Source organism: Mangifera indica, chromosome 2, assembly GCF_011075055.1.
Source record: "Mangifera indica cultivar Alphonso chromosome 2, CATAS_Mindica_2.1, whole genome shotgun sequence".
Lineage (NCBI taxonomy): Eukaryota > Viridiplantae > Streptophyta > Magnoliopsida > Sapindales > Anacardiaceae > Mangifera > Mangifera indica.
In genome coordinates this window covers 19,466,375-19,493,217 of record NC_058138.1, presented here as the reverse complement: position 1 = coordinate 19,493,217, position 26,843 = coordinate 19,466,375, and the positions used below count along the sequence as shown (strand labels likewise).

The 26,843-nt window shown below is 32.4% G+C and overlaps 3 protein-coding genes and 1 long non-coding RNA gene across 6 annotated transcripts; 1 reads left to right on the top strand and 3 right to left on the bottom strand.

The window, feature by feature from the left end:
- Positions 1-305: 305 nt before the first annotated feature.
- On the bottom strand, positions 306-4,819 carry LOC123198282 (BTB/POZ domain-containing protein At3g44820-like). 2 transcript variants are annotated; one of them, XM_044612968.1, is made up of 4 exons: positions 4,076-4,819; positions 3,577-3,646; positions 1,470-2,687; positions 306-1,394 (listed from the first exon to the last, which is right to left on the bottom strand). In XM_044612968.1, the coding sequence occupies exons 1-4, from the start codon at positions 4,123-4,125 to the stop codon at positions 825-827; spliced, it is 1,908 nt and encodes a 635-aa protein (XP_044468903.1). In that variant the 5' UTR covers positions 4,126-4,819; the 3' UTR covers positions 306-824. The 2 variants fall into 2 exon arrangements, with proteins under 2 accessions (XP_044468903.1, XP_044468911.1); XM_044612976.1 differs by lacking the exon at positions 3,577-3,646 and having other exon boundaries at positions 4,076-4,818.
- Positions 4,820-8,926: 4,107 nt separating this feature from the next.
- On the bottom strand, positions 8,927-11,868 carry LOC123197449 (UDP-D-apiose/UDP-D-xylose synthase 2-like). Its single transcript, XM_044611764.1, has 9 exons — positions 11,440-11,868; positions 11,240-11,332; positions 11,031-11,138; positions 10,199-10,313; positions 9,989-10,122; positions 9,796-9,897; positions 9,617-9,709; positions 9,383-9,518; positions 8,927-9,289 (listed from the first exon to the last, which is right to left on the bottom strand). The coding sequence occupies exons 1-9, from the start codon at positions 11,713-11,715 to the stop codon at positions 9,174-9,176; spliced, it is 1,173 nt and encodes a 390-aa protein (XP_044467699.1). The 5' UTR covers positions 11,716-11,868; the 3' UTR covers positions 8,927-9,173.
- Positions 11,869-20,663: 8,795 nt separating this feature from the next.
- LOC123199205 (putative phospholipid:diacylglycerol acyltransferase 2) lies at positions 20,664-26,016 on the top strand. 2 transcript variants are annotated; one of them, XM_044614116.1, is made up of 6 exons: positions 20,664-21,952; positions 22,392-22,614; positions 23,178-23,461; positions 23,614-23,953; positions 24,600-24,926; positions 25,138-25,231. In XM_044614116.1, the coding sequence occupies exons 1-6, from the start codon at positions 21,477-21,479 to the stop codon at positions 25,144-25,146; spliced, it is 1,659 nt and encodes a 552-aa protein (XP_044470051.1). In that variant the 5' UTR covers positions 20,664-21,476; the 3' UTR covers positions 25,147-25,231. The 2 variants fall into 2 exon arrangements, with proteins under 2 accessions (XP_044470051.1, XP_044470041.1); XM_044614106.1 differs by having other exon boundaries at positions 20,669-21,952; positions 24,600-24,865; positions 25,138-26,016.
- A 116-nt stretch (positions 26,017-26,132) lies between these two features.
- On the bottom strand, positions 26,133-26,804 carry LOC123199217. Its single transcript, XR_006498232.1, has 2 exons — positions 26,487-26,804; positions 26,133-26,379 (listed from the first exon to the last, which is right to left on the bottom strand). It is a non-coding gene; the product is annotated as an uncharacterized LOC123199217 (long non-coding RNA).
- Between the last annotated feature and the right edge of the window lie 39 nt (positions 26,805-26,843).

Sequence of the window (26,843 nt, the reverse complement as noted above, 5' to 3'; positions counted from 1 at the left end):
TTGATTGACAATTTATATGAAAGAGTTTCATCACAAGCAAACAAACTATTCTTCTCTGCATCTTCTGTAAGTAGAATCTTCAAATGTGGAAGCGCATGTCATACACATATGATTAATGGACACAGCCTCATTGGATGATGATACATGCAGGGAAGAGTTATATAGCAAGCAAACAGTCTAAAACATTGTGCTTTTGTAGATTCTACTGAGGCACTTCACAGTTTCATTCTCTTTGCATTGAAGAAATAAAAAAATTTACCCAGGTTCATTGATTTTCTATCTTCTTAACTTCACAAGAATGCATGTGTAGTGTCTTAATGGTTCAGACTTCAAAAAACATATGCAACAAGAACTTTCTGACTACATCACAATGTTTTACAACTTACAATGTGATTCACAGAGCTGTACATGTATAAGCCCCTCAAATAAATAACAGAAAGAAAAGGGAAAAATATACTTTCTTCTTGTTGAAATTTTATGTATGTCACAGGAAGCATACACATTTAAGAACAAACTTAGACTAACTTTCTGGTCAAGTCTTTGATGATCTCTCAAACGTGAGTTCAGTTGATGCCTCTTTAACGTCAAAAACTGGAGAAAGTCTTGGATGGGACAGATATATCAGGTTATCGATACGTCTGTTCAATTGATCCTACTATATATACATTCATTGAAAAACAATAGTCATGGTGATGTTCCAGTAGATAAAAAGGCATATAAATGTGTATATAGCATGATCATATTGGAAGGGTGTATGTAAGATAATTATGTCTGTCCCAGCAAAGATTTTCCCAAAGATGAATTAAGTTTGCCTGTGTTTGCTCTCAAAACAAAGAGAAACTTCTCCGGTGTCTAGAACGATGGGATGATATTGGCCATTCAACTGATACTCTAGGGGTATGTTCAGTGCTTTCAATGGTATCTGGTTGAGCATCTGAAGATCGTGGAAGAAGTCTCCACCCAAATTTCTTAGCAACTAATCGCGGGGAACTAAGTGAACTATGTGATCTGGTGACCCTTTTCATCTCGGTCCTTATTTTACAAAATTCTTGTTCAAGTTCCACAACTCTAGATCTCATCCTTTCCATATCCACCTTCAAAACCTGGTTCTCTCGAACAATTGTCACCCACCCATCGCTCTGCACAATCTGACCTGCCATGTCAGTTGGGACAGTTACCGGCCCTGCTGGGGCACTTTCTGTGTCCAAGACATGTAGACAACCAGCTAGAGCAGTTCTCAACTGTATCTGCTCAAAGAACAGGACTTGAAGAACAATTCTAAGTGGCAACCTCTCATTTTGGGAAGCATGGGCACATGCATCAATGGAGAGTTTCTGGTAGTCAATGATATTGCAAAGTTCTTCCTTGTCTTTCTCTGAAAGCCAAGGGTGTGCCTGCGTAGATAAATAAAATCCTTAAACCTTCAAAATTAGCAAACTTTGCTTAACAGTTAGTTGAAATTATCAAACCTTGAAGTATATATCCAGTGCTCTGTACAGCCCGTCATGCAAAGGTCTTGATGAGTCTGGAAGGGCAACTGCTAGAGAGCGTATCTTTTTTGGTTTCAAATTAACATCAGAAGCAACCTCTGCGATGTAGTTGTCAATCAATTTTGCAACTTTTCTTAAAGGTGCAGATGACGGAGATGTTTCTTGATACAATGATTCTGGAGAGAATGCTGCTATTGTTGATTCCGAGGACATAAAATAATGGACAATCCGTTCAACACAGTCATAATTGTACAAAGTATCAGAATCTGAGTAACTAGGAATCAGAAGACTATCTAGGGTTGCAAGTTCCAGTTGCATCCCTATTCTCCTCTCTAAAGAATTTGTACATGTCTCATTGACACCCAATATCAATCCAACACGAAGAAGTCCAAGTAAGAAACGGCAAAAGGATTTTCCCTTCTTTTCTGGAAGAAGCTTTTCAGTGATCTCTAACAAAACCTTTTGATTTTCCTGATTAACAGAAACTGGTATCAGGCTAAAACTTGTGACCGTTCTAGTGTTGCCAGTTTGTCCACCCTGCCATCTGCCTAGACCTGGCAGGTACTTTCGAGCATAGTACATTATGGCTCCTGCTAGATTTTCAGGTTTGATACCTCTTTCATCCATTGTCTTTATAAGTCTTTCAAACAAACCCACACTGAGATATGAGATGTCCTCAAACCACCAGTCGGACTCGGTGCTTCGAATTTTTGCCCCTGTGTTTATTCCATTCCACAGAATACTTCCACCAGGGCTTTGTAAGCTACCATACATCATCATAGGCCAACCAAACAAACTAGGATCCGTACAAACCATCATAGACAGAGCATTCAAACATTTTCTTAAAATATGGAGTTTTTCAGCCCATGGCAACACAGGCTCAGAACTTTGAAAAGCCAATATGCAATCTTTCCAGTTTTGAAGAACATTCTTATGAAAGAAACTCTCTGACTTAGAAATTAAGTTACCTTCACCATACTCATCCGTCATTTCCAGGTAGTGTCCTGCACAGTGCACCATCACTATGTTTCTTGGTGACATTTCAACCTTAATGCCATAGCAGAACTTAGCAGCAATTAAAAAAGAGCCAGAGCCTCCAGGGAATTCATCAAGCTTGGTGACAAAGGTTTTTTTGTGGATGCTTTGAGATTCCTCACAGAGTCGGGCGATTGTTCCACATTTGGATATGAGCGGAAACTGCAAAGTCATGCATGGTTGTAACTACTTCTGAAGTAGAAGATAACAACAATGATAATATATTCCATACTGAAACCATTTTGAATTAGTAAAGAGAGTACAGTAGATATACAATCTCATTTGCTATTGTTTCTTAAAGGTATGACACTTTATAGCTTTTACTTCAACAGATGACAAGGTCCATGCCAATTAACTTAACACTAATCATGAAGTTTAAAAGAACTTCAAGATAAAGAAGTCATGTGAAACAACACTCCTTGCTTAGGGAGAGACCTCATCAAAAGAAAAACAGGAAGTATAAGAAAATTAGTGAGTCTATTTAAATAGGATTGCTGCACAGAGATTGAATCTGAGTCTACCAGGATTCTCACTGAAGGCAAGTCCATGATGATCTTAACAAGGATTCATTAGGATTCTCACAATTATTTGTCCACAACCATTCAGTTGCTTAGAAGAATATGTGTTAGGGGACCAACTAAACATTGTTCTTGTATTCACCAATCATGAAATTATATTCGAAAAACAAAGAATACTTGTAACTAATTTTAGGTCAACTTGAAGTCAACTGAAAAGTTCAAGTGACCTCAGATACAAAAATGCAAAATGCTCAACAGATAAGAATCATGTTAGTGTGAATCTAATCAGATCCCACCTGAACTCAGATATTAGGTTTAAATAGATTGCTTCCATTTGAGTCGTTTCAGCAAAATCAAGTATACAGTACTGAAAAGTTTGTAAAAGCCGCATAATATAAAGACCAACATACATTGCAGGAAAACAGTGAAATCTCAAGAATATAAAAGCTCATTCTTAGGACGATTCCAGCAGATTGATAAACCAATCATGTTCTCAGACTCCAGTCACTTTTATTAGCCTAGAAACAAATTACCTTATGGAGATGGAAATTTATGTCCTCCACAATGACAATTATATCACTAGGCAACCCTGCACGGCAGTACCTGCCACAGCCATAAAAGTCACATTACACACCCATCACTCCCATACCATTTTAGACAAAAACAATTTCATCAAACAATCACCACACAAAATAACAAGTATATTCTTTATTTTTCTTATAGATTCCCAGAAGATAATCATGAAATAAAAACCTTCTATATATCTTTTATAAAAATCATATACAAAAATACAGCAACATCTGAAATTAAGTTCATGTTCTACAATTTTTTCGCTGCACAAATGCAAGTTTGCAACCAATCGGTTTTAAGTAAAGGAGAATCAAACGAGGAAAATTAAATCATTAATATGCAATTAGAATCAAAGCTTGAGAGACAATAATTGAGCCAAGATATGGTCCTCCACCAATGAAAAAAGCAAACAGAAAAAAAAAAAACCTCAAAAGAAAATGGCACAGGATAGAAGGAGCTTACCAGTCATTGCCTTCTCTATAGAACTCAGAAACCTTGCCTGCAGGGGCCATAACTCAAGGAAAGAAGATAGACCCTATTGGATTAAGAACCCAGCTTCAATTTGGCACTATAAAAATGCCATTTAACGTTAGTATAATAATACTCTTCTCCCTCTCAACCCCACCAAAAAAAACTATCACTTGCCCATAAAGACTTTAACTTCCATAATTTTCTCTCTGAAAAAAGATAGACGCCGAACAAAAAGACCACAAACCAGAGTTCCAACAGAGTAAAATACGCTGGTGAGGTAACAAGGAGACTTTACAGCTAGTCAGTTTATGTAGTATATGTCTGTGAGCGTGTGGTGTACTAGTTGCTTAACACAATCAACCACAAAACATAAACGGCATGAACCATAAATTATGAATAAAAGTATAAAAAAATATAAAGAATGCACAGATCACGACACAGAACATAAACGAATGGAGTTAGAAAAAAAAACAAACACAAGATTTGAAGAAAAGCCGGCAGAGAGACAAGGAGAATGATTGATGTAAAAAGGAAAATAAAAGATGAGGACGAAGAATAAAAAAGTCCAAGACTTGGCTGTGGAAAATATGGTCATCATCATTATTCAAAAACGCGTGTGTTTGAATTGTTTTTTGCTTCAAGAGACACGAGGTGCTTCAAGAGACACGAGGAGCTTGAAGCATTCTGGTTCCACTGGCCTGTAATGCCTCTAACCAGTTTGCAAGTTAGGACCCACTTGACAAATTTGAGAATCTTCATTAAAACGTATATATATATATATATATATATATATATATATATATATATATATATATATATATATATATATAAAACAAGAAGCATATTTTTAGTAAGCCATTTTTTAATAATATCATACTCTAATATTTCCCTTTGAGTAATACTATTAATAAATAATAATTAGGTAAGTCAAGTCACTTCTAATCCAACTAACACAAGACTTTTTAATATTTTTTAATAAAAGGGACATAAATAAATAAATAAGTAAATATTCTTCATATAATATAAAGAAATAATTGTGGAGTGGGTGATAATGAAAATAATTAACACAACCAAAAAAAATTAATTAATTTGTTGAACCAAATAAGGTTATGATTTTTTTATAGTACTAATTGCTAGGCTGGTTGCTCTAAATAATATAAGAGGAGAGCTGTTCTGCGGTAGGATTTATTCCTTTAATAATTGGCACTTAATAATTGAATAAAATAATTATTTCTCATCTAAATTTTAATGAAACAATATTTTTCTATCATTTATGTTTGAAAAATTCATTTATCCACGAATCATTTAATTATGTTAATGAAATTTGTGATTAAAAGATATGATGGTTATTATAATCGATAAATATGAAAGTCATAATTCATTAGTAAAATTGTATATAATGAGGATAAGAGTCGTAAAAGCTTACGAAGTATTCAATAAAGGCACGAGCGGAGATTATTGCGGAGATAATTTTGAAGGTAAGCCAATTCAATAATCTTTAACAAAACTAAAATTTATTTCTATTTTTAATGTATTAGAATATAAGTTTGATTTTTTAATAAGAAGTTTGGAGCTTTCAATCTCTTGATTAGATTTGTTTTTATTTATATATAATTTATTGCTCTTAAATGTAATTTATTGTTTTCATATAACTTTATATAGTTGGATTTTCAGGTGAAGACAGGATGTCGGTTGTAGTTGTTCCATCAGATCGATGTGGGACTCAAAAAGTTATGAAACAAACAGCAATGCAATGGAGCAACAATTGATATGAATAATTTGTGATTATTAATTTGATTTTAAATATCTAATAATAAAATTTATATAAGGTTTTATTGGAAAGGGTAGAGTGATTAGAATTTTGTATAAAAATAATAAAAGGATTAATCTATTAGCTACACTACACACCAATTCAGAGTGATATTATCAGAGAAAAAGTAAGAAGTCAGAATGTGTTTGCTGGAATGAAAATGGAAAGGTGGTGATGGACCAAGAGAAATAGTAGAAGGCATGAACAACTCGACCTCCTGACACTTGTTTTTCCTATAGTAATATTATATATATAATTTTTTTATATAAATAATGATATATTATTATATGATTAGATAATTAAAAATTAAAAATAAAATAATATTTAATTATATAATAAAATATTATTATTTATATAAAAAAATTATAAATAAAGTGTTATTGTTTCCCCGATTGGGTAATTTTTCATCATAAAAGCAACTCAACTCTTATACTAAATGGGTTATTTGTGTGGGTTATAAAAGGCAACACAACCCGAGAGGCCACTGAAGCAACGAAGTTCCCAGTAGTTGGAGCCTTTTGATGATAAGATACCAAGCCGAATGAGAGTGAAGATGAGAATGGTTAACTTTAATGGTGTGTTTGAGTTAAGTAATGTTTTATTATTAAAATTAGAGTATTATTTCAAAAAAAAATTGTTAAAAGATTATTAGGTATAAATTTTTATTATATTTGATAAAAATAAATAATATAAATAATTATTATATTTTATTAGAGTGAATATTTTTAAATATAATTATTATAAAATATACTTCATATCATTTGTTACAAATAAACGTATAATAATAATAAAATCAAAATTACTCTAATAATATTTAAATAATTAAAATAGAAGATTATCAAAATCAATTAAACAAAATAATTTTATTAATAAAAGATAAATTATCAAAATAATTTTTATATATATCATAAACCAAACCCAATTTTAAAGATAAATTTGTGTGATAAAAAAATAAAATACTAAATAGGAAAGTAAAAATTTAAATTTTATTTCAAGATCAATCTCATCTTTCTATTTCTAATAAAAATATACACCTTTGTAGTTTTGATAGAAGCATCCCAGATATAATATATTTAATTTATGAGGGAGGTTCCATCAAACAATGGAATGGAATTATATACGTGTAATTTAGCATCTCCTAAGATACTACTAGGATTGAATTCGAATCGAATCTGTTTGAATTCAATTCGAACGAATATGAAATAAGCCAATCCTAGCCGAGCTCGAGTTACTCGTCAGATTTTTTAATTAAAAATTTTGATACAAAACGACATCGTTTTGACTAATATGTATTCAAATGATATCGTTTTAATAACGAAAAACAAATCGAACAGAATTCGAACCGAGTTTAAGTTTGGCTTTCACGAACTCGAGTTCGAACTCAAACTCAGTTATATGTGAACCCAACCAAGCTCGATTCGGCTTGAATCCAGCCCTATATACTTCGATACATTCCTTTGAGACTATTTTCAGAGAGAGTTCAAATTAATTTATTATTAAAATTAAAAAATTATTTTAAAAATAAAGTATTTAAAAAATTATTAAATATAAATAATTATTATATTTAATTAATAATAATAATAAATTTATTTATTTACATATATTTAGATATAATTATTTTAAACTAATTTTTATATTATTTATTATACTAATTAAAATTAAAATTATTTTAATAATTTTTTAATATCTAACTCCACATTATCTCTCATACCATTAGTAATAATACATAAATTATCAAAAAAACATTTTATTTTGACCCAAATTAAATAACCCCTTGAAGTTAGTTTTATCCAACATATTATCCTCATTTTGAGTAATGTTATTTGAGTGTTTTTTTTTTCTTTAATAAAAAGATCAACAACTAACAAACATATATTCATAACAATTACGTTATATGTTGTCGATCTTTTAAGAACATGTATTGATCTCAACAAAGAAAGTTTTCCAATCTTCATCTCTCATTACTTGTATTCGACGTTTTTGAAACTTTAAGAAGATTCATAGCATTCAAAATATATTGATCCTCCCGTTGTAAAACTAGTGACAACTCATGCGCAATACCAACAATCTTTCTCATAAGCTGTAATACGAAGACAACTCAAACTGATTCATAATACCCAATAAATCAGTTGCTTCATCTCTTTATGGATCATTAGTACCATTTTCCACAATATGCTAATTCACATCAACAACAAAAGAAGATAAGCAAATAGACAACTCGCGCAAGTTAATATATATTTTAACCATTAGAAAAATCAATGAAATGGCCCATTTTCCTCTGAAGATCACTTCCCTTTGTATTAATATAATAGGTAAAATTACATTTCAACCACAGTTTAAAAAACGTACTCATCTCCAAGAACATGAACAAGTAACCAGTAATTACAGATTTCCAAGCCTCCAACCATTTCATTAGGTAGATCTGAGGCACAGACAAAACAACATTATACTTCACAAAAGCATGAAAAACTAAAACTCATCAGCGGGCACCAGCAAAATGCCTTTATTTTTGGCACCGGAATTGACAAAGCCATTGGCGGTCACAGCATAAAGGTGTTAACGAATTGCTACACCACAAAGATAATAGACAAATTGCAACACCAACTCAAAGAATTACTAAGTGTGTTCATCGTTGGCCCTTTATGGTATTGATAAATTATGTACACCCAATTTTGAGTACCTAGATGTATCCTCATATGATCAAATATTATTTTATTTTTAATTCAAAATTACTCAATCATATAATAATATATAATCTAAATACCTACTTAAATACTCAAAACTAGGTATCCATAGTTTTATTGTATTTTATTTCTTAACCAACGCCAACCAAGCTGTGCTCCTCCAATGGTTAATAATTTTGAAATGGAAGATAATAAATGATAATTTTGAGGTATTATGAACTCCAGAGGGTAAAACAAATTAAATAATTTGGCACACCCTAGGTGAGACAATGATAAGGGGAAAGGCCAAGCGCAAAAAAGCAAAAGCACCTTTCCTCCTATAATTGCCCCTTAAACAAGGTATTCATATTACATTAACATGGTTTAATTTCTATTTGAATCTAATTGTCTTCTGATCTGAACATGGATATTCAAAACACAGCTTCCTGAGCTACAATGAGCTATTTACTACAGATATTAAGACAAAGACAAAAAAAATGTAGCGTATATTTGAATCAACCATTCAAATATATTTAAGACTTGCTCAAAAAAGAAATTAAACATTTGCCACAAGCACTCCTAATGAAAATCCTCCTTACATTATGTATCACAACACTTAGCTGGATGTAACTGGTTTTGATATGGCCTGCTTAATGGCCTCAGCGTATGTCCTGTGCTGGTAGGTGAGGGTTGATTCCAGCAAGTCCCAAAGTGATGTCTTTGGGTTCCAACCTGCAGATAAAAAATACATATAATAAAGATCTTAGCCCTTCCACAAGGAGGAAATACGCAGATCTTAAAAGCACTCTAGGAAAAAGACAATACCGAGTTGTCTATTTATTATTGTCATGTCCGGAATCCTCTTGTCACTATCATCATATCCCTCACCATAAAATTCTTTGGAGCTGACATCAATGGTTGGCTCCTCCAGAGGAGGTTCTCCACTCACCTTTGAGTAGACCTATAAAGCACACAAAGAATGAACTCCACTGGTTCTTCTGAATGGGTAACACACAACAGTTGGAAAATAGAAATGTTATGTAAAATAAAATCCTTCACCTCAGTCATCATCTCAGCAAGCTGTCGAACTGTTACTTCATTGTGGGGATTGCCCACATTGAAAATCTGACTGTTAGCCCTCGCTGGATTTTCCTACAACATGAGACAAAACTACTTAACTACTCATCTTATATGCCATATGTGAAAGACAAACAAATGAAGCAACACTAAAAACATACAATCATCAACAGAACAGCTTCAATAGCATCCTTTATATAAACAAAAGTTCTCTGAGATTGGCCACCATCCACAAGCTTAAGTGGCTGCCGGCGCAGGAGATTCTAAGACAAGAGACAAAATCAACAGTATGAGTACAATCCTCCAAAGCTCCGCAAAAACAAAAACAGTGATTTGCTGATATCTTGAACTGACATTACTAAAGCACGCCAGAACCCTAGGAACACCCTCACTTGGACCATCAATGCCAGGTATGAAATCCATCCTGGGTCCAATCCAGTTAAAAGGTCTTACAATGGTAAATTCTAGACCGTTCTCAGCACCCTCAGCTGTAGTCAATAGGAAAATGAGTAAAAATATGTCACCATATCAATCAGCTGGAAAAAAACATGGTAGGATTCTCACCATAAATGAGCCTCTCAATCAATTGTTTTGCACATGCATATGACCACCGCTGCTTCTCAATGGAGCCAAAAATGCAGGGGGAGGCATCTTCCTTAAGGACATAGTAGGCAGGATCCTATCATCAAACATAGCATCTAGATCAGTCAGTATTTAAAACTTACATTCGGGCCAACAAAGGTTATCTTATCAAAAACTAACTTAAATGCTTAATTGCAAGAGGAAATCAAACTAGTTGATTTGAAGCAAAGAAATACCGGTATAATCAAATAAACAAACTGAAAGCAGTGTACACTCTTGTTTACACATGTTTACCTTGCAACAGGAAAGATGAGTGCAGACAAAACACCAAAGTTCTATGCTACAGCTAGCAAGGTTGAACAATATTTTAAAGGAAACTGATCCCTTATCCACATTAACAAGGTATATACAACCATACGTAAACATCATGTAAAGCATTGCAGACAAATGATAAACTATTCAGTTCACTCATAAAAAACAAGGAAGCGAGTTGGTAGTTTCTCTTTCAAATGCCTAGAAACCCTCATCAGAATTGGGTACTTTGGCTAGGAATATTAAATCTAGTAATTAATGAATTTAGGGGATATCACAGAATCCAGTACTTGAACACTTCAACTGATCAAATAGAAGACAAAATACGGGCTAGGTGCTATGGTTCATAACTGACAGAAAATCATGCAATCCAAGAAGCAAAACCTAAATTACAAGTCAAAGATTCCCAATAGTTTATGATCAGGTCTCTCAAACCTAAACGTAATTTGATACATTCATTTATGTTAAATCAGCAGATCTTCAATTCGAAGGCAAGTGTTACCTGACGAAGTGGGCTATCCTTGGGAAGAAAGCTTCCAATAGTTTTCCCATACACTTCACAAGTTGAGAAGTGAATCAGACGCTTGTTGTTCTCCGAACAGTATTTGACCTTACATCAGCATCAATAAAATAAGAAACCAACTCAATTCACCCACCGAAAACGACTACGTTAAACTAGGAAAAACAACTGATTATGCATGCAATGCGTACCACAGGAAGCGCGTCAATAAAGTTACTGTAGATTGTGTCAAGAGGACGCGTGTTGTAATCAGCCGGCGTACAGATCGCAGCTAGATTAATCGTCTGCACCACCAAAACCCCCGGCATTATTTACCAGAATGACACCACATTACGAACATATCCAAGAAACAACAATAACAGAATTAAGTGATGACAAAACAACCGATTACCAGATCTGACATCTTGATGAGGCCTTCGAGACGCGAATCGTGCTTAATGTTGAGTCGATGGAACTGGATCCGGTCAGTCCAAGCAGTCGCCTCCAGCTCAAGCAAGTGCTTGATCTTGTCATTATAAACATCGAGCGCCAGAATCTTGTGAGGAGTCTCGAAGAGAATCTTCTCGCATAGGTGAGAGCCGATAAAACCTCCGGCACCAATCATGCATATAGTCATCGGCTTTATAGGCCTCCCGTCCAGATCAAATCTCACGGCTGCCGTCGCCATTCCCGTTAACGACGAGATAATGACGTAAAACTATACAATCAGTTCCGAAATGAGTGAAAGCGGCGCAACCGACTAACGTGCGCCGAGAGTGGAGAATTATGAAAGAGAAGAAGATACTGTGTTCTGGACTGGGGGGAAGTGCAGGTCGTGGTATATATTTAAAGTAAGTGTTTAAAAAAATAAATGAAATTAAATAATGAGACGTGACCCTTAATAGCCTAATTCAAAGTGTTGGAGATAACTGTACTCTCAGATGTAGTACATCAAATACTCGCTGTACACATGTGCCACGTTTAAATTAGGTGTAACGATTCGAGTAGATTTGTTCTCTTTTTAAATTAAAATTCGGTTCAGACAGGATATAATTCGCCAAAAGAATTATTCACACCCAACATTTGGTGCAAAAAAATTTACACAATAAGTTTTTAAAAATTTAAAAATTTACCTCTCATTTAATTTTTATTAAAATTTATTGTTAATTATAAAAATAAAATTATTATTTAATAAATAATATTAAAAAATTAAAATGTTATCTCATTCTCTCTTTATAATTAAAAAACTAATAATTTCTTCTATAAAAAAGTTTGAAAAAATTATCTCTTTTTTCTAAGGGTTTCATTTCTTCTTTTTCTTCTTTGGTGATATTTTTTAACTAACCTTTTATCTGTTGACACTCCCTTTCACATCTCAGATGAAGACGTGATCACTGTTCTTTAGCTATGAACATAACATATTGTTGTATGTCGTCCAAATTTGTCACATGACAAACACATTTATAGTTGCATTTCCATTATGTTTGTGATTGGAGAATAGTTTGGATGGAACAAACCTTAGGGGTAAAATATTAATTTTTTAAACTTTCGCAAGGATGACATTATTAATTTTTAAAACCTAGATAAAAAAATAAAATTATATATTTTTAATATTGTTATTAAAATAACAGTTTTACACTTACATTTAACTGAAAATCTTAAAAAAAGTTTAGGAATAATGAGAGTTTGAGTTTTTGAAACCTTGTAGGTGTGAATTTTCTTTGCACCAAATGTTGGGTGGAAATAAGTCTTCTTGCCTTTATAATATTATGAAGGCTTAATGCCATTTCCCACCTGAAACTTTGATGAAATGACAGTTTTAAAACATTTTAATTTTGAAAAATCCATATACCCTTCTATTATGCATTTCCATTAGTGAAAATAGATGTATAAAATGGCATATGGGTCATTCTAACTAGTCCTCAAAGGAAAACACTTTGATGGATCATCCATCTATCCTTCTCCTTCATGCTATATTCTTATCCATTTTTAGAAGACCTATTGGTCATAAAAAACTTATTCTTTGATTGGTCCTTTATATCATCAAATGTCATAAAGTAACCTCAATTCTTTGTTGTGAGCTCTATATCATGAGTAACTCTCTTTCTCCATCTCTCATCCCTTTTTCATTTAAAAGATTAGAAAAAAAGGTAACTCAAGTGATGAATTTAGCTAACTATTTTCTCTTACCAAATACACTAACATTTGTAGAAGTAGTTGGACTGATAAATTGTAACTAAAATAGTTATGATTTTCATCAGAGAATATCTAATCAAAACGATGAGCTAAGTTATGAGTTGTCAATCAATGATGTAGTTAAATAGTTAACAAAATTGGATGATGTCTATTATTATAGCGTTAGTGAGTATTTAGGAGGTATGAAATTCAATTTTGGTTGTGATACGATAGAGATCAGATCTAAGTGTGTTGGATTTGGAGATATTGAATCGATTTTAGGGATTGTTTGATTTTGTAGAGACTTTGGAGATAATAGTTGTTAGGTTTTGTGACAAATGATTTGTAAAGACTTATAAGGAAGATGAGTTGATTTTTCCGTTGTTTTGGAGATGATAATTGTAAGAATTTGCAATGAAAAAGGAAACAAAAGTGAGATGGGAATATCTAGTGGACGGGATAGAAAAGATTCAATTGCAATCCTTTTGAACAATATTCTGAGTGAGGGGTATGCAACAAGGGGTTGGTGTTTTGTGTTAAATATTTATAATAATTTTATAATTTTATTTAAAAAGCACAAGTTGATCACGGATAGTGAAATCAAACTATTTTTCATTAAAGAATCTGAATAATAGGTCTAAAAAATATTTTTATAAAACTTAAAGGTACACTGATTTTTCATCAAAGTTAAGGTGGGGCACAACCATTTGGCCTTTTGATACATGGGATCTGGTGGGTAGCATTGAAAAGACGAAGGAAGCATTTGAGAGATAAAAATATCGAAGAAAGATTAATTAAAAAAAAATCAATAATAAATTTATATTTGAAGTTAATAAATAGTAATTTTAAATCATAATAATGTGACATTCTAGCAATATAAAAAACAAACATTTTGATGGATGACATCGTCCTGGTTATGTAAGTTTCATGGAAATAAGTGAACTTATGATTGTCCTATGTATATTCACTGTTTAGAAATATTCGATCTTATAATATAAAAACAATCACTTATATATATAAAAACGTAAGAAAGTTTTATCTAAATTATATTTTTTTTGGATGTTGAATGGTTAGATAGTCGAATTTCTCATCCACTTAGTTCACAGATGCGGCTCTTAGTAATAATCTATGACTGACAAATATTGTTTTAGCCTATAGCCTACATATCTTCCCTTATTATAGTCTTCCCACAATCTTTTCCTTGACCATTTTTTTCTTCTTTTTCTCTTACGACCTTTTTCCTTTGCCACTTCCTCATCTTTCTTCTTCTTTTCCTTTGTCATCTCTTTCTCTCTTCTCCTTTTGGATAGAGTCAATCACAACCTTGGCATCACTGTCGAGATATAATTTGATTAAATTCATGGAATCTTTCACTTTGCATGCGCAACTAGTGCCATGAGTGTGACATTTGTGCTGGTTGAGACGTTTTGGAAGTACACGTTTATGCTGATTTTTTTCAGTTGTTTATTAATCTTAGCATATGCTGCTATTATAAAAACGGTTATAATAACATCGTTAGACTGCGATCTGATCTAATTATAAAATCTCATTTCTTTATATTTTTTTTTCAAATAAAGATAAATATTTCATAAAGGTGTGTCTAACCCTTAAACTTGTAATGAAGGTAATGCTTTACATTTTTAAGTATCTAGATTACATCTTCAACGCAAGAAAAATGATAAGTTTGCTCGTTTATACTTACTTTTCTATAAACGACATTAGGTTATTTGTGGAACATAGTAATTTATACATTCACAAATAGGAAAATGTTTTAAGGACAGACTTTTGTGGGAAAATGTTGATCATCCAATGCTTCATAAAATGCTTTATGATTTATATTACTTAGGGTTTCATGTATGCCCATGCCATTGTTATCATATCATGATTAAGATTACAAAGGTGCACCTAGTGGGCATTTGGTTTGAAGAATATAAGACATTATCTTATTTGATTTGTTAAATAATTAAATATTATCGTAATATTTTTTTACCAAACTAGCTTGATATATAACATGGAATTTACCATATTTCTCTCGTGTATTAAAAGATTATAAAACTAATTTTAATTTTGTTAATAATTTTATCCTTATTTAATAAATTTAATTTAATATATTAAAAATATTCAAGTATAATAATATTTTAGTAATATTTTATTATTATGTATTAAATATAATAATTATTTATATATTAATTTATTTAAATATAAGATTAAATTTTTTATTAAGTTTATCATTAATTTTAAGGGTGTGTTTGACTTATGTAATTTTTTATTTTCAAAAATAAAAAAATTATATTAAATATAAATGATTATTAGATTTGATAAAATTTAATAAAAAATATAAGTATAAATAATTATTGTGTTTGATTAGTTTGATTATTTTATTTAAGTATACTTAATTATAAATTTTAAAATATTATTTATATTACTTATTATATTAATTAAAAATAAAATTATTTTAAAGAATATAATAAATAGAAATATAATTTAATAAAATCAAAATAATATTTTAAAATTAAAAAAAGATAATAATCTATTTATTAAAATGATTTTTAAATTTCCAGCAAATAAAAGGATAATAAATCTTTATTATAATTTTTTAATTAATAATAATCAATTATCCTAATTAACCAAAGCGTATAGTGGTAGTTATAACTTTCTTTGAGGATAGAAGTCTACGATTCCAATTCTAAAGATGGGACGAGTAGAGCGAGCAGAGAGTGGATATAAAAAGGGAAAGGCGGTGGCGTGGTAGGAGGGTAAGTGTGTCATGTGAGTGGCTAGTACCCAATGAGCTGTCTCTCTACATTGTCACGTGGGATATCTTTGGTTTGAAAAGAGAAATGGCCGAATGACTATTTCCCACTAAAGTACGCTCGAAACTGCAGTTTTCATTTTTTAATTTTAAATATTAATTTATGAAAAATTAAATCTATTAATTTTAAAAATAAAATTATTATTTTATTAATAATATTAAAAATAAATTAAAATTTACTTTTTTTCTCAAAACCTTAAAAATTAATTATTTCCTCTATAGATAAAGTTTTAAAAAAATGACATTCTCTTTTAGGATTTAAACTTTAACACCATCTCTGGTGCCATTATCGATAGTTTCTATCTCTCGAAGCTTCATTTCTCTTTAACAATCTCTTTTCTCTTAATTGAATGTCAAATCGGTATCGAATCAAGCTGAAGAGACGAAGACAAGATCGTCATTTTTATTTGATAAGAAAAAAAACTTCGTCTCTTATATTTGATTTGACATCTATCCAACGTCCAATTAAAAGAGAGAGATCATTAGAAAGAGAGGAAGTTTTAGAAGTGAGAGATCACTGACAATGATATTAGAGATAATATTAGAGTTTGAAAACAAAACTTTAAGAGAAAAATACTAATTTTTAAAACTTTGTCTATAGGATGGTTAGTTTTTAGGGTTTAGAAAGAGAAAAATAAGTAACATTTTTAGGAGTTACAATTTTGTTAATTTTAACTTTTTATAGGTAGGTAAATATGATTTTAAAATTAAGGAGTGAAACTTGAGATTAAAACATACTTTGGGTGGGAAATAGTCTTTTGGCCAAGAGAAATTCCCAAACAATTTTAATCCCACGCGCTTTCTATGCTCCGATCCCAAAGGGATCTTTTGTGCCTTCCCTCTTTTGTCAGTAAAACCCAATTCAATTATGTCAAAACATATTCTAATTTGGTGTAATATAATAATTTCATAAAAAGTTAAATAATGATGTAATATGATAACGCATCTGCACTATGCCTACAAATTTGAGTTTTGGGTTGTATATAATTTTTGAATTAAGTTGAGTTTCGGGTTGTATGTAAAATTCGAATTTAAGAATAGGCACTACAATTTATTCGTCTTAGAGTGGGAAATAGTAATTTAGTCAATAAAATAAAATGAAAATTAATTATTTTCGGTAACAAGTACTTGGTAGAACGACTGTCGTATAATCTTGAGCTACAGTAGCACCGACAGGAGAGAGCAAAGAATGAAGACATAGCCAGATGCAATGATTTGAAAATCAAATTGGGTCAGTCTGTTCAATTGATTGAATCGAAAATTAGCTTTAAATTCAGTTTGATTAATATAAAAATTGGTTTTGCTATTAACTCACTCAAACTCATTCAAAAATTGGGTTAGATTAGATTTAACTTTTAAATTTTTTTAAATTTTAATTATTTTTGAGTAATGTGATTATTTTTTATTAGATTAGATAAATTTTTAAAAGCTTATAAAAAAATTAAGTTTAAAAATAAAATAAAATAAGAAAAGTATCTCATATCTATTAAAATGTCTTTTATAAATAATAATTTATAGAATTATTTTTTTCTATATTATAAGATTGAGATTTTTTTTATTTTAATTATTTCATTGAAATCAAATAAATAATTGTTACTCTTTAAAAAAAATATATTTTAATATTTATAGATATGAATATCTTAATTGATTTTATTTTTTATAAATTTTTAAATAAAATTTATTTATTATAATTTGATAATAAATTAAATGAATAAATTTTTTAATTAAACTGGTTAATATATAAACCGATTTTAAAAATATTAGTGAGATGCAACGCAATTGAAGCACGTGCAGAATGGTTGCAATGATATAATAGGCAAAAGAACAAAGCTGACGCGGCGACTGCATGGAATACTAACAGCTGGATTGATTCAGTATCGAGAATTAATTGAGTTGAATTGTGTCAAAAGAAAATAACTGGCACTTTAATTTGCTTGACTCTCAAGTCGTTTTGGGTGGCATTCCCATCATTGATTACTGCTATAAATTTTGATTTATTTATTTTGAAAAAAATTATAAGAAATCAGGGGCAAAATTTGAGATTTTTTGATGAGGTGAAAATCTGTGAAGTAATTTTGGCATTTTCCTGAATTAAATCGTCAATGCTATCTCATTACAATGGGCCAAAATCCGGCCCATCTCCATTGACCGAAGTTTCGCTTGGTTTTGAAATGGATTTTTAGGGCTTAAGAACTCAAAAGAAAACCTGATACACAGGCAAAGCTAGCAAGTGTCTTCCAGGCCCACATCTAATTTTAAGGATATAAATAAAATGCAATGACTTGAAGGGAAACCCCATTGAGATACATTAAAAAGAAATACTAAAATATATTGAAATATGTGACTGAAAAACAAATTAAATGCTATAATAACCATTAATTCTTTTACAGAAAGCATTGAATTCTCATGACATGACATGCACTCTCCGAGTGAAGAGCCTAGGTAATTAATAAGATGACATATATGCATCCTTCACAAGTATTTCCCACTTCTTCTTTTCCATAAATTTTCTAGTTCTAACGGAGAATTTTCTTTTCTGGTTGAGAAAGGTAACTTCAGTGATCTAGAAAGATTATATTCCTCTTGAAAGAAATTAAAGTTAATAAAAAAAAAGAGAAGATGCTCCACAAAGTGCGTCTTAAAGAATTGCTTTTCGTTTGATATTAAGTTGGCTACCGCAAAGTATTCCTTGATTTGAGCTTATAATTACAATTCAATTATTATGGCTAATCTTTACCTCGTCGTCATCATCATCATCGTCGTCGTCTTCCAGTCCAGGGCCGATAAAATCCAAGAGGCATGAGGCAGCTCCATCTACCAGATACTGTTTCAGCAGAAAGTTGTACATGCCCCACTGTAAACTCTGGAGACAGTACAAGAAAAGAATATACGCAATGATACTACAACATCGCTCCAACTCCTGAAACAATGTGGCCTCTTCCCCTTTATGTGGGGAATTCGGGTGAAATTACCAATTAAAACACCTCTTGCGTGTTGGCGGTACAAACTTACAATTTAATTAAATACTTTGATATAACGACAAATATTTTGATTATCGCTTAATGCAATATGAGTAAATAACATATTCCTACCCAATATTTGTGGGAAAGCCCATTTTTACCCCTTGATGATAAAAATTACATTTTTCTACCTGCATATAAACTTAATTAAACAAAAATCCAATGTTGTAAGAGAAACACAATAATTTTACCATAAAAAAAAACTTTTATAGATCACTTTCTAATATTTTAAATATTATAATTGGATTTTGTTATAGGTTTGAAAATTTAAAATTCAATCTCTATAAAAGTTTGAAAACAGTCTTATCTATCGATTAAAATCTTATATACATAGTGAACTTAACCACTTCCATCACCTATAACAACATTACTGACTCCTCCTCCCTTCTATAATAATCTTGCAAAGAAGTCAACATTGTCAAATTTCTTAGATTACTTGGACTTGACAATTTTTTTAACTCCACAATGGTGCCAAGTCATCAAAAAATGATGCAGGTTTTCAATACAAATTTCGTTGACCCTACCACAATGCCAAGCTATCAACCCTAACAAGAAATGAGAAAAGTTTTGTCAAATTTTGTAGTCTGACTCATCAACACAAAAAATGACACAACTTTGGGGGAGGGGTTTCAATACAAAGATTTGATTGTACTTTATAGCTATTGTAGCTTTGGGACGGTGAAACAACAAGGCAAAGAAAAGAGTGAAAGATAAAACGAGAGGGGGAATTTTTTTAAATTTGAAAAAAAATTGAAATAAATTAGGGACAAATACGATAATTTAACTTTTTAACATTGTGAAATATGTTTTTTTATTGACGTAGTTAAATTTTGAATGAGAAAACATGAATTTTGCTATTAAAAAGTTAAAAAGTGTTTTTGAGCCCAACATGGGATGGAAAAATGTAATTTACTCAAGTAATTTAAATAAATAGAAGAGGTAATTAATTTACAATAAAACTATATAGCCTTAATTTTTACCTTTAGAATGCACTGTCATTTATCAAGTGTTTGAAAAATTCAATCCTATATCAAATGTGAATAGTAATACATCAACTTGAAACCTGTTTTTTTTTACTTTTAATCCAATCTAAACATGACCAAAAATTATGCATTATACTTTTTAACATGTTTAAGTAAATTTTATTATTAAATAACTATTTTTTTATATTTAATAAAAACAATAATAGTTAAAAATATATAAGTATTTAAATTTTTTATCCATCATAAATAATTTTTAAAAATTAAAATAAAATTTTGATGAAAAATAATAATATTCCCTTATTTAAAAAAAAGCCCTTGCCGTCTAACAAAACTTAAGGAGGAAATAATATTATATGTTGAGACCCACCAAATGGGAAACGAAAATTTGGGTAAGTGTGCTTTTTGGAGGGTGTGCTAATTTTGGTGTTTCTATCCTTTTGTATTTCCACCACCACCTAAATGCAAGCCCTCCTCCAATGTGCTTCACATTATTTTCCTTCCCTCTCGCTTCGCTACAAATCTACAGCAATTTCTACAACATATGTCACTTTCATTCTTCTAAAAGACACCATATAATATATAATCATTGTAACCTTATAGTATATTTTAAGCACATTTAAATATTAATAATATACCATTAACTATGGTCAAGTAATCTTAAACATCGTTTCAGCTTTCGCATTCGCCCTCAATAATTTCCTTAAGTTCGGTCAGCGGTAATCGGAAAGAGAGAATCTCGGAAGACGTTAAGGCAGTTTTGGCAATTTAATGCAACTGGGATTCTTTAAATATTTCTGATACCAAAACAGGTGCCTTTTATGGTGGCTTTGTTTTTGTTAAGGAATAATAAATAAGGTGGGATTGAATTTCCTTGAAAGTCGGGAAAGGGAGGCATGCATGGAAAGAGTAAGACAACTGTCAGGAATAGGAGGCCATTTGGTAGGTATAAAATGTGTATGGCGTCATGTTACATTTTACACTTTCTTCTTCTTCTTCGTCTCTCTCCTCGGTTTCATCTCACCACATTATACTTCCAAAAACAATGCATTTCTTTTTCAGTGTATCGGTTATGACGCTTTACTTAAAAAGAAAGAAGCTGATGATTTGATTCCTCTGTTTTTTTTTTTCTTATCGAGAGTGTGTTTGTGTGTTGTTTTTCTGTTCTGTGCATGCCCGATCGAACACTACTCTCCTTATCTTCGTCTTCGTCTCTACGTGCTTTGGCTTTTTGTAACGGCTATCATCAAAAAGCCCATCACCCAATTTCCCCTCTCTGCACTAAAAGTTATCGTCAACTTAACCCTCTTCTCTATCTGTAATTTTCCTTTCTTCTTGCTTAATTTTGCTTCCCTTTTAACTCAGTTTCAACTTAGGACAATTTTAAGTTTATTTCATGTTTGTTTTAATGTGTTAGTGAACTTTGAGGTGGGTTTGATAAGTTAATTTTGATCGAAAAACTATGGCTTCGATTCTCCGATTTCGTAAGCTCTGTTATGTTGAGCCAGTGAAGTTTCAATCCTTTGATGAATCCTCAAAACTTGATCAAAAGCTTGATAAGAAAGAAGATGATATTAATGTAATTTTAACAGCTAAGAGTGTGTTGAAAATCAATAACAAGAATAAAAAGTACACCAAAAAGCCGTCTAAAGAGTGGAGGTGTGTGGATACATGTTGTTGGATGATTGGCTGTTTGTGCACAACTTGGTGGTTTCTCTTGTTCTTGTACCATTGTTTTCCGGCCACATTGCCCGGCTTTCAAGTTCCTGAATCGCCTGGAGTGAGGCTCAAGCGTGATGGCTTGATGGCTCACCACCCCGTTGTTTTGGTGCCTGGCTTTGTGACTGGAGGTCTAGAACTCTGGGAGGGCAGGCCTTGTGCTGAAGGCTTGTTCCGGAAGCGGCTTTGGGGCGGTAGCTTCACTGAAATCTTTAAAAGGTATAATAAATATTACCATTGCATAATGTTCTTGAAATTGGTTTAAATTAGTGAAACTCTACTGACAATTCTGAGTTTTAAATTTCGAATGGCATATTAAATAATTCTATAAAATTTCATGTTATGTTGAATTTGGTTAGTGAAACTTTATGATATTTAAGCCTTGTCATTGCATGTTTGAAAAGCATATGTGTCGATTCTAACCTTTTTGGATTTGAATTGGATTGCAGAGTTTGTATAAGAATCATTTTGGTGCTCCTAAGCTTTTACATTATATGTTTAGTTTGAAAACTTGAAATTCTTTCCTCCTTTCTACGTCTTGGTTTTGAATTTGGGTTAATATTTAGTTTAGGTCTTGGAATTGCATGTTTGGTAGCTTCATACAATGTATTTGGTTTGGTATTGTTAGCTGAAAATAAAATTATTTGGGTGCTTGTAGGCCCTCATGTTGGTTGGAGCACTTGTCTCTGGACAATGAGACTGGTCTTGATCCACCAGGGATTCGAGTTCGTCCAGTTCCAGGGCTGGTTGCAGCTGACTATTTTGCTAATGGGTATTTTGTGTGGGCTGTACTTATTGAAAATTTGGCAAAAATTGGTTATGAGGGGAAGAACTTGTATATGGCTGCCTATGATTGGCGGCTGTCTTTCCAAAATACAGAGGTGGTAGCATTCTTCAACTTTTTTAATGTTCTTTTGTCTCTTGGGTTCAGTTACTGCAGCAATAATTTTGACTATTAAACAATAATCTTAAAACAACTTATTCAGCTACAATGTTGTGGAAGATTTAGCTTAGAATTTCCTTTTTTTTCTTCCCCAAAAACATTGAGGTAAAGGAATGAGGGAGCAACAAGCTTAAGGATGACAGATGGATTTTGAAGTCCTTTAATAGTCATATGCAGAACACGACTTGATAACATAATTGTATAGCTTAGCATGTGCAGACATCATTTTCTAAACTCTAGTATCACTTCTTTTACAAGGAGTAATTGTCATACATGTGCTGGTGTACTGTTCACTCTTGTTCGCTTTTGAAAATTTTGGAAACAAGATGGAATCATTTTAGTTTCATGGGGCTCTCCAAACCCTTCATGTAAATCATGTGTTTTACAATGTGTATATACCTTCTTAGATTCAATAGTTAATTTAAGTTAATGAAGTATAAAGCAGAGACAAAATGATGTCATATAAACTTTTACTAATATATTCTAATTGGAAACTAGCAGATTCGGGACCAAGCTCTTAGTAGATTGAAGAGTAAAATTGAGCTATTGTATGTAACCAATGGCTATAAGAAAGTAGTTGTGGTGCCCCATTCAATGGGGGTTATCTATTTTCTACACTTCCTTAAATGGGTTGAAACACCTCCTCCCATGGGGGGTGGTGGTGGTTCAGGTTGGTGTGCGAAGCATATCAAGGCAGTTATGAACATTGGTCCAGCTTTTCTGGGTGTTCCAAAGACAGCTAGTAATGTATTCTCAGCTGAGGGCAAAGACATTGCTTGTATCAGGTTAGCTTTTTGAAAACTCCCCCTCAAAATTTTGAGGTTTACTTAATTTACTTCTGAGGAGTTAATGAGGAGAAAAACATTGTTTTTGCATCATATTGAAATGAAATGATGTTAATAAATAACGAAATTGACTCTTTGATATTCTCCTCTAGAGCTATGGCGCCTGGTGTTTTGGATTTTGAGATTCTTGGACTCCAAACTCTGGAACATGTCATGCGGGTATCTCGAACATGGGATTCTGTCATTTCCTTGATGCCTAAAGGCGGAGAAACAATCTGGGGTAGCTTGGATTGGTCTCCAGATGAAGAGTATGCTTGCCCATCAGTAAAGAAAGCACGGTTTGTGCCATCTTCAAATGACAAAAATGCCAACCACAGTAACATAAAGACGGGCTTCCAAGTAAAAGAAACTGTTAAGTATGGAAGGATTATCTCTTTTGGCAAGGCAGAATCGGAATTACCTTCTTCACAGATCCCTAATTTTGATACAGAGGTACTAAAGTTTCAGTTTTACATCTATCTTAGCTGATCCTGCCATTTCAAGATGGGGACTTCAGTTGAGCTGAGTCACATTTCTGTTGACCCAAGCTAATTTGTTGCAAAACATGTACAACTCTTTTTAGGCTAGACATTGCTTGTGAGGCTCGGTCCAAATTTCCCTGTGCAGTATTCATAGGGTATTATTGCATAGATCTTTGCTTTGAATAGCAATAGGTATCAACACGTTTTCTATCAGTAGTTTCTTATTATTGAAATTAGAGTCTGTATAACTGAAACCCTATCACAACTTAGTTGTTCAAGGACCATGTGAGACACAAGGTATGAAATCCAATTTCATTAGGATGTTCAGGAGATCTCATGGCTAGTATTCTGTCTTTACTTGAACACTCATCATTTGGCCTTCTAAGGACTGGGCTTCAACAGTGTGAAGAGCTGGGGCTATAGGAAGTCTCATGGTTAGGATATTATGTAGCAGAAAATTGTAGTTTTGTGGTCTTAATGAAAGCTTATAATTTGTGCTTATTACTCTTTAATTCAGCATAGAAGAGTTCTGTGTCTGTCAAAATTAATCAGGTGTCTTTTACTTCGTTGTATTGGTTCTGTTAATGCATCAGATAACAATTATTTTTTCTCATCAGGAGTTTTTGCACTCAAGTACCTTCAAAAATGTTAACTCTTCATGCGGAGAGGTCTGGACTGAATATGATGAGATAAGCAGGGAAAGCATCAGGATGGTTGCAGAGAAAAAAGTTTACACTGCAAAAAGTCTTCTTGATCTACTTCGATTTGTCGCTCCAAAAATGATGCAAAGAGCTGAGACTCATTTCTCTCATGGGATAGCTGAAAATCTAGATGATCCTAAATATGCCCATTTCAAGTATTGGTCCAATCCACTGGAAACCAAGCAAGTACAAACACTCTTTAGTCCGTTTTTACAAATTACACTAGCCAAATTCTCAGGAAATGTAAATAACTACTTATCGTCAATTCGAACTTAGTTGTAGATTTTTCTTAAATAGAAAAGTCTAATTTTCTGTATAATAGATGTGGACTTTCTTATGGAAACTTCCATAGTGATGTCTGTCACAATATTATTGTTTATTACTTAATTTTCTTCGTATGCACTTGGTGCTGTCCAGAGATCACTAATGGTGTAAAATGGGATATATGTCACAGGTTGCCTGATGCACCAGACATGGAGATACACTGCTTATACGGTGTTGGTATTCCTACTGAAAGATCATATGTCTACAAGCTATCACCTACAAATAAGTGCAAAAGTATTCCTTTTCGGATAGATAGCTCAGCCAATGGAGGTGAGGGCAGCTGCTTGAAAGGCGGTGTGTACTTTGTTGACGGAGATGAGAGTGTGCCCGTTCTTAGTGCTGGGTTCATGTGTGCTAAAGGGTGGAGAGGAAGAACCAGGTTCAACCCTTCCGGCATTGCAACATACATCAGAGAGTACAAGCACAAGCCACCAACTAGCCTTCTGGAGGGGAGGGGTATCGAGAGTGGAGCACATGTTGACATTATGGGTAATGTTGCTTTAATTGAAGATGTACTGCGAGTTGCAGCTGGAGCCTCTGGAGCTGAAATTGGAGGTGATCAGATTTACTCTGATATCATAAGAATATCTGAGAAAATAAGTCTTGAGCTATGAGTACATTCTAAAAATGTTACAAGAGAATAAGTCTTCAGCTGTGGTTATGTTAAGAAAGAGAGGAGAACCGACTAAAAGTGAAGTTGCAGAAATGAGAGTTTCTTGACAACTATCATTAACTACCAAGTATAAATAAAACCACCATAAGGCAGGCTTGGCTACGTGAAGAAATAACTGGGGAGCAAATGAGCAAGTACAGAATCAACAGCAGAAGAGGAACTGTTGATCAAATTTTTGTGCTCGCGCTGGAGATAGAAAGCACAGGTTCTATGTTTTTCTTACCGAATGTTTCAAATTTCGCAGGTTTTGTGATATAAATAAATCACAATTTAAAAACATTTCCTTCAGCAAAAATTTTGCCTAATTTGACATAATGTTTTGACTATCTTGGGAGAGCCATATTCTTACACAGTTGGGATGCATCTAGGGACATAATGCCACTAAAATATTCACCTTTCTTCGGGAAAAATAAAGAATTTAAAGTGCATCCATATTAACTCCTGAATCATCATTGATTTAAATGTTCTCTATAATTTATTTGGTCTTTGCTTGTTTTTGATAATCATGTTCCAAGTGGGTTGCAGACAAGGAGGCTTATATAATATGAGAAATAATTACTTAATTATATAAAATTTCAAGGCTTTGTTTTCTGTCTCGAATGCATAAACATATCCTAGACTGTCAGCCAAAGTCTTCAACTCATCTATCTCCAAGGATGCAACTTGGAAACTCACCAGTACATTTGCATTAGTTTAAACCTGTGATGAACCTACCCAAAAGATAGAAATCATATGTCCATAACATAAATTAAACTTGCTGAAGATGATCAAAGTTATTTTATTCAGTTCAATATTTTTGTATATACCTGTGCACGGTAATGGACCATATTAATGTTCCGTCGAAAGCTGAAAGTGTCCAAGAATTTCCCTAAAGAACTTACCTTTTCTGGGAACATAAATCGACAGAGAATCATCTCCTTTTCCACATTTGATTGACAACCCACCTCAGTTAAACCAGAAACTCAATCAGAAAATGATATTTACTTCTTGAAGAAATCAGAGAAGAAGATTTGATACCAAGAATTGTAGATGATCTTCATCAACCAGGTGATTGTTTGTGAGTTCAAGTGTTGGAAGTTTATTAGATTCCATCCTTTCCACCATCTCTCTGAGCAGGAGAACTGTGTTAAAACTAACCTGCAACAACAAAATATGCTATCAAA